Source organism: Montipora foliosa, chromosome 5 (genome assembly GCF_036669935.1).
Source record: "Montipora foliosa isolate CH-2021 chromosome 5, ASM3666993v2, whole genome shotgun sequence".
Classification (NCBI taxonomy): domain Eukaryota; kingdom Metazoa; phylum Cnidaria; class Anthozoa; order Scleractinia; family Acroporidae; genus Montipora; species Montipora foliosa.
The window spans coordinates 25,915,194-25,922,693 of NC_090873.1; the positions used below are offsets into that span (position 1 = coordinate 25,915,194).

At 40.3% G+C, this 7,500-nt stretch overlaps 2 protein-coding genes across 4 annotated transcripts in view; one reads left to right on the top strand and one right to left on the bottom strand.

The window, feature by feature from the left end:
- The window catches only part of LOC138003808 (probable E3 ubiquitin-protein ligase HERC4), a 52,428-nt gene extending 50,082 nt beyond the window's left edge, over positions 1-2,346 (bottom strand). Inside the window, exons 1-2 of one of the 2 annotated variants that reach the window (XM_068850057.1) lie at positions 2,007-2,346; positions 1,025-1,187 (exon numbers count right to left, since the gene is read on the bottom strand). In XM_068850057.1, coding sequence (XP_068706158.1) covers positions 1,025-1,187; positions 2,007-2,208 — 365 coding nt within the window. In that variant the 5' untranslated portion in view covers positions 2,209-2,346. The remainder of the gene's footprint in view (positions 1-1,024; positions 1,188-2,006) is intronic. The other variant, XM_068850056.1, reaches the window with a different exon arrangement.
- A 3,337-nt stretch (positions 2,347-5,683) lies between these two features.
- LOC138003066 (uncharacterized) overlaps positions 5,684-7,500 on the top strand; it is a 3,493-nt gene continuing 1,676 nt past the window's right edge. Inside the window, exons 1-4 of one of the 2 annotated variants that reach the window (XM_068849012.1) lie at positions 5,684-5,845; positions 5,930-6,034; positions 6,861-6,895; positions 7,279-7,336. In XM_068849012.1, the coding sequence (XP_068705113.1) occupies positions 5,749-5,845; positions 5,930-6,034; positions 6,861-6,895; positions 7,279-7,336 (295 nt within the window). In that variant the 5' untranslated portion in view covers positions 5,684-5,748. The remainder of the gene's footprint in view (positions 5,846-5,929; positions 6,035-6,860; positions 6,896-7,278; positions 7,337-7,500) is intronic. The other variant, XM_068849013.1, reaches the window with a different exon arrangement.

Here is a 7,500-nt window from a genome sequence, read left to right on the forward strand (position 1 = left end):
TATCATATTCAGTCTTTGGGGTGCTTTCCTTTCATCAGAACTGGCCGACCAGACCCATCAGTTTGCAAAGAAAATGCAACAATTTGAAGGAACACTTGCATTGTAGTCCCTCACATTCTTCTGGAGAAGTATATATCATCCTCTAAGTGTGTTAATTTGTAGTCCTTCCAAATGCCCGGACTGGCCGGTCAGTTCTGTCAAATGGAAAGCGTCCTTAGTAAGACTCAAGGTAGTGGTCATGGTCATCGCGCTCATTATTGTCAACAATCTATGTTACTGTCATTATCATCATCATCATTAATTTTGTATTATTATTGGAGGTTTCAATGCATTTTTCCATAAGTACAGTGGCAGCTGTGATTACAGCACGAGCCCAAACACAAGTTAGAGCCTGATCATGGCTAATAATAGGTCATTTTCGAAATATCAAATGTTCAGCTTGATAGTGAGACAGTATTAGGACAAAAACAATAGAAACACGGAATGAATGTGAAAAATATTTACATATCATCCACTTTCCTTTGTCTTTGTCCTCACTGCCTGCTGAATTTTTAAAAATTAATATACTGTAATATCGAAAAAGGCATATTCATGCTAGCCCACACATAAAGCACAAACAATAATATTGTTAACAAAATATTGTTGTTAGCTATCGTTTGGACATCTATTGTTTCTTTCTATATTTATGGTTGTTTGGGCTAACACGAATTATATTCCCTGGTCAAAGACTAAACAAGATAATGGTGCTAAGAGGCCCTACTGGCAAAGGTAGATCACTGGTACAGTATACTGAAACCCAGGGGTTACAATAACTTTTGAAGTAGATTCCTGGGCTAATCGATGTAAGCGTCAGTCACTCTTGTCTAAAGTTACAATGGTTTTCAAGAGTGAAAATCAAGACAGAGTTGCTGGTGGTTCACAAGAAGCAAATTTCAGCATAGACAGCAGTATACTGCCGGTTACCGGCTTCTAACGAAACCCCTGGAAAACCCTGAATTATTACTACTATCGGCTACTTACAGACCTTGGATGTGTCTGGACGTTGTTGTCTGTATTTCCTATGCCAAGTTGGCCCTTAGTGTTATCTCCCCAAGCAAACACAAGTCCGTTATCAGTGACAGCAAGTGTGTGCATTTGTCCACATGCCACTTGTTTGATAGTATGGATCTCCAAAGAGTCCACATGGCCTGAAAACGAAATAAAATGGTGAGACCAGTGACAAGTGATGTGCAAAAGCATTGTACACTGTATATTACAAAGAAAAATAAGAATACAAGAGATGGGATGAAAAGGAGCAAGCATGGTGTGAAAGATCTGGATAAAAAAGAGAGAGAAAAAGAGAATGAAGGAAAATGAATTTAATAAAACACAAAAAAAAAATGAATTTGTCTTTGTGCCATAAGTACAACCAAGAAATATGTTCAATACAATTAGGTCTATATATTCTTTTCTAAAACAATAGCATATATGTATAATTAATTTATTGTGCATGCATAATAAAGTAAAGACCTGCAAAGGAAATCATTCCACCTCATTTTCTCCAAACTTCCTGCTTGCTTCATATAAAGATGGTGTGTATGTTATGTCATCGATATCACTGCCATGTTGGATGACACAATGAAACTACTCATTTGTTGCAGTAATTCATCATGCACAGTTGAACATTTAACCTGATCATTTAATGTCTCTCTAGAGGTGATTACAAAACAAGCTACAAATAGACCAAAAATAAAAACAAAGTAAAGCATAACTGTACCAGTTAAGAATGTATTATTGTTTGCATAAGAAATTAACACTGTAAGTCATAGTTAGGGCCCCGAAAGGTTTATCACGCCGGTTTTACTTTAAAAAACTAATACTTTTTTTTCCGGGAAAAGAGTTCGCTTAATTTTATGCCGTTTCCATGGATGACAACACTTTGAACGCAATAATCACGTACGATCAAATTACTGTTATTAAGTAAATATGCACCCTTATTACACACCATAAGTCAAGACCTTACTCACCCAATCTTTTCCCATCTTTGTGATGTCCAAGCTGTCCATTCTCGTTATTTCCACAGGTACAGATAACACCGTCGTTTTTCAAGACAGCTGTGTGCTCCCAGCCACAAACTATCTCTTTTATCTCAGACAAAGGGCAGAAACAATCCTCTACATTTTTTGGAGCAAGGTATGGTTCAACACCGATTTTTCCCCAACAGTACATGACTGGGTTATTCAAAGGAACAACACACTATTTGTTCGTGTTTTCGTGCCCTCATTTCCTTCAAAGATCAAGTTGTGGCATCTGAAATACCGAACTCTCCGCCATTTTTTCCTGCTTTCCTAGTTTAGAGCCCAGTCTATCAAGTTCAGTGGGACCATGTGACCTTTTAAGGTCCTGGGGCCCGTTTCTCGAAAGTCCCGAAGACTTTTCGGGCTAGAAAAGCCATCACCGCTTGTTTTAGCCTGCAGAGCAGGCGTTTTTTGACAGGCGGACGCTTGTTCAAGGTCTAAAGTTCGTAATGGGCCGCCATTTTGAAAGCACACAGCCGGTAGAGGATTTCATACTGTCCTCCTCTCACTCAGTGCAATTTTTTTGACTGGCCTCAGGCCTCTGTTAGATGTCGGCCAATAGTTCTTACCAGAACAAAAGTACGCCTGCTTTGCAGGCTAACCGCTTGTTTTGGAAACCCGATCTTTTAACATGTTTTCAAGGTAACAAAAAGAAAAATAACTGTGATGTTTGACGAATTAAATTCTCTCCGTTCTTGATATACAAAGCAAGGGAATGGTGACACCCGAAAATGGCCCGTAAAATTTCGGGACTTTCGAGAAACGGCCCCCTAGGGCCCGTTTTTCGAAAGTCCCGAAAAGCCATTTGTGAAACTGCCAACCGCTTGTTTTGGAAAGCCGATCTTTTAACATGTTTTTAAGGTAACAAAAAGAAAAATGACTGTGAAGTTTGACGACTTTAAAAATCCTATCCGTTCTTGAGATATAAAGGGAATTGTGTCACCCGAAAATGGCCCGTAAAGTTTCGGGATTTTTGAGAAGCGGGCCCCTGGCCCCAGTTGTTCGAAGGGTGGATAGCGCTATCCACTGGACAACTCAATTGGTTTTGCCGAGTGTTTATCCGCTGGATAGTGATTTATTCGGTGGATAGCGTTATACACCTTTTGAACAACCGAGGCCAGTCCGTTACACATGTGCTGATACAGACAGACAGACAGACAGCCTTTAATTTTTAGCACGATGATAATAAAAGCTACGCAGCTTATGGGGTCGTGACTTGATCTTATGTTGCAATCTTATGGGGCTTTCCTGGCTGGCCAGACCCATCAGTTTTCAAAGAAAATGCAACAATTTGAAGAAACACTTGCATGATAATCCCTCACATTCGTCTAGAGGAGTATATATCATCCTCCAGGTTTGTTAATGCCCGGTCTGACCGGTCAGTTCCGTCATATGGAAATCACCCTTAGGGCCGATTTTACACGCTGCGATTTTGGCGCATGCGACAAGCTTACGACACGCCTGTGACGTGACTTACGATTCTCGCAGCGTTTTAAAACATGTTTTAAAATGATACGAAATTTTCTCTGACGTACACGACAATCGTAAACGAGTTGTAAGCCTGTCGCAAGATTGTCGCGTGCGACAAGAATCGTACAGAGTAAATCGGCCCTTAAGGCTTGTTTTCACTAGCGACGGAGTCGGAGTCGTAATCAGAAACTCAGAGCAATACGATCTAGTGAAAATCAAACTGTCGGAGTCGGAAGCAGAAGACCGATTCCGCTTATGACTCGGTCGCTTATGATCCAATGAAAACTGCAGCGTCGGAGTCGGAAGCAGAAGCGAAAGAATAAACCAATCACGATGATCGTTTCCAATCAAGCATTGTGATTGGTTGGTTCTTCCACTCCTGCTTCCGACTCCGACAATCTAGTTTTCACTGAATCATAAATGACAGAGTCATAAGCGGAGTCGGAAGAAAATGGGAACGTTCTGATTCTTCCAACTCCGATTCCGTCGAGCTTATGACTCCGCTTACGACTCCGATCTTTGATTTTCACTGAGTCATAAGCGCTCTTACGACTCCGACTCCGACTCCGTCGCTAGTGAAAACCAGCCTTTAGACATATCAACGATAATAGTACGGGTGATCGGGGAGGTCCAAGAAAAGCCTTTTTTTAATTCCTTCATAACCAATATTTGGTCATAAACGACCTAACATCTTTAAGGACTTAACTGACTGGCCATTACAAACTTAAAATTAAAACCATCAAGAAAAAAACATCCGTCTCACATGAAAAAAAAAAAAAGCAAAACAAAAAAGTGTTGACAGTTATCTGATTAATACCGTTTGAACCGTTGGGTGTCACAGGATGGGTGTGTAAGTTCTAGTCCCTAGTGGGATGAGTTCAATGTCGTCCGGTGCGCGATCATTGGAAAGAAAATAATGTGAAGCCCTCTGTAATAGAGTTGGAAAAAAAGTTGAAAACGGTCGTCGTCTTTTTTCCCTCATTTGGTACAACGTACAGCGTCAGCAATAGCCTGTATCAATAGTATTGATCGAGGCACAGAGTGGCGTAGCTTTGCAATCAGCCCAAAGTTTTTACTAATTTTTGTGACAATGGAATCAATGTGGTATTTCCAAGAAAGATTCTGATCTATGAGAACGCCCAGATATTTTATATAAACTTTAGACTCGAGACGAACATATTTATTCTTTTCATTATCAAACATGCAAAGTTTTGGTTGATAAGCAAGTGGCTTTTGGTAAGGATGAAATATTACAAAGTTGGATTTTTTTATATTAACAGTTAGTTTATTGGCTGTTAGCCAGTTATAAAGATTTTGAAGTTCATTGTTGACTGTTGTTTCCAGATTTTTCAAATTTTTGTCCGCATAGAGAATGTTAGTGTCATCTGCAAAGCCTTAATTTATTTGAGCATCTGTGGATGTCATTGACATATAGCAAGAAAAGCAATAGTCCAAAAACTGATCCTTGAGGAACTCCACATTCAACAACGGCTTTAACTGATATATAATGATCTACTTGCGTTGTTTGGGTGCGATTTTTGAGATATGAGGAGAACCAACTGTTAATTATTCCACGAAAGCGAAAAGCTTATCAAGCCTTAGGATTATCAGAAGACCACCTAGTAAAACTCCTCGAAAATCCACTTTGTGCGCGACTCAGGAGCCGAAAGAGAGAGACAAAGACACAGACTGACTCAGAGACAGACAGAGAGTCTTTCAACCCATCCTCGATCATTCTCCAAGGATGGCTTCCAGATGTGCCAATCTTTTAAGTTGTTTGTTATCTTAAATTTGGTGCGCTAGTGTACGTTATACTTAAAGTTAATAAAGCGAAATATAATTAACCAAATCGTATCAAACCCCGAACCCGACCCCTCTACCTTCCCCGAGTTTATTGTACCAAGCCTGGGGCCCGTTTCTCGAAAGTCCCGAAACTTTACGGGCCATTTTCGGGTGTCACAATTCCCTCTGTATCTTAAGGACGGAGGGGAATTAAGTCGTCAAACTTCACAGTCAGTTTGCTTTTTGTTACTTTGAAAACATATTAAAAGATAGGCGTTCCTTTACAAGCGGTTGGCAATTTTACAAATGACTTTTCGGGCCCGAAACGTTTTCGGGACTTGCGAGAAACGGGCCCCTGGCCCCTCGAGTTCACTGTTCTTAGGTTCAAATTCATCAAGATTCGTATTCTTCAGCAAGCAAGGTTCCATTTGAAATTGTCATGCGCTGTCTCAAGTCGGCCCTTCTTTTAGTTGGTTTGTGTGTAATTATTTCTGTCAGGACGCCAGCTTACAAGCTGAATGCAGTCGGCAGAGTCGGTACGGTTAGAAGATGCAATTTTTGTCTCGTGATCATCATTGTCAAGAATATTGTTACGTATGTATGTATCCTTCCTTTGGCAGGACACACACGAACCTCCTTTTCGACTGCCGAGGACAATTGTGACTGCAGAAATTCTACTTGCAGCTGCTGCCAGTCCATCGTTTTATCCCGTTTCAGCAATCTTGGTGAGAACGAGAAATAATTAACATTTCAGGACTAAGCTCTTCTGTTTGGGTGTTTGTTTTAATGTAACACTATATAGGGCAAGTATGGAGGATGGATCTGACTGATAACTATTATCGATACGGTTGCTTTTTTGATCGTAATTATATAGCATCATCTAGAAAATCTTATACATTATACTTAGCTTTTTACATCTTTCCTTTCTACACTCCTCTGCGAAGGAGGCCACTAACAAAAGAGATTTGCAACCTAAGCGCCATTGCCCTCTGGACGGACACCTTTTGGACGGATTTTGATAGGTGTCACGGTGAAGAAAATCTCCCTCGCAGTGTTGTGTGACCACAGGAGAGTACTTGATATTGGTATTTTTGCTACTGAACGCTCATTCATTCCCGCTATAGCCGACAGAAAAAGAAATTATTACTTTTTTATGGTTTTAATCCTATAAAACAGTTATTTCTTTTCCGGGCCGTTTTGCGGCTAACAGTTCAATCAGAAAAGAAGATGTTGCTTCCAAGATTAAGTAACAACTGGAAGTTGATCTTTACTAATCGAACGTCATAAATTAAGCGTTAAAGAAGCTTTCAAAGGGACATTTTGGAAAAGTAAACGCTAAACTTCCGGCTGCTATTTTCCTACCTCTGAACTCGAAAGTCTAAAGTCCAAAGTCCGACAAAGTCCTCCAGTGGGACCACGGGACGGGACGGGACCTGGTTCCAGGCGTGGACTTTTTAATCTCACCCTCCCAACACAAAAAAGCACACAAGAGATTTGACCATGATAACCGACTCTTTTTCTGACCCTTTTTTATCTTTTTGATCTCTGCAGCGTGCGTGAACGTCACAGCTGGCGTCAGAAACAATGTAAGGACACATGTTTTTCTGTACTAAGACCCCAATATGAAGGGTATAGAAAATTTAGAGGGAGGCGAGAGCCATTTTTTTTTTTGTCACATTTAGTCTGAGCGTACTGGTAATACTCCAATGAAATTACTCCGTTACAGAACAAATTGCGACTAATTATAACACTACATAAGATTGTTAAAAATGATAAAAAAAGGTCGACGCCCCCCACCCCCACCCCCTCCTACATGCGACTGTCCCTATCGTAATTTTAGACTTTCTTGGTAATGCGTAGCGAAATCCCTTTGTTCGTTTTTTTTATCGTTTGGTTGGTGGACAACGAGTGTAATCAATAGATTGTTTCAATGTGCTGAAGAATTTTTAACGCCGTTTTTTACTTTCAGAACGTGTCTTTTACTCTGACTTTGGGTCCCGACCTGTACCTCCAGGGCGACTATTCAGGTACTCAGTTAATTAAAGAGCGAAAGAATAGAGAAATTTATCATTGCGGTTACGTGAAAAGGCAAAAGGCTAAAGACAGACTGCTATTTGCTGTAAAAGCAAGAAATTTCTCTTATTTTAACCATCCTCTCCTGTGGATCACAGGCAAGAAATTAGCTGAAAAT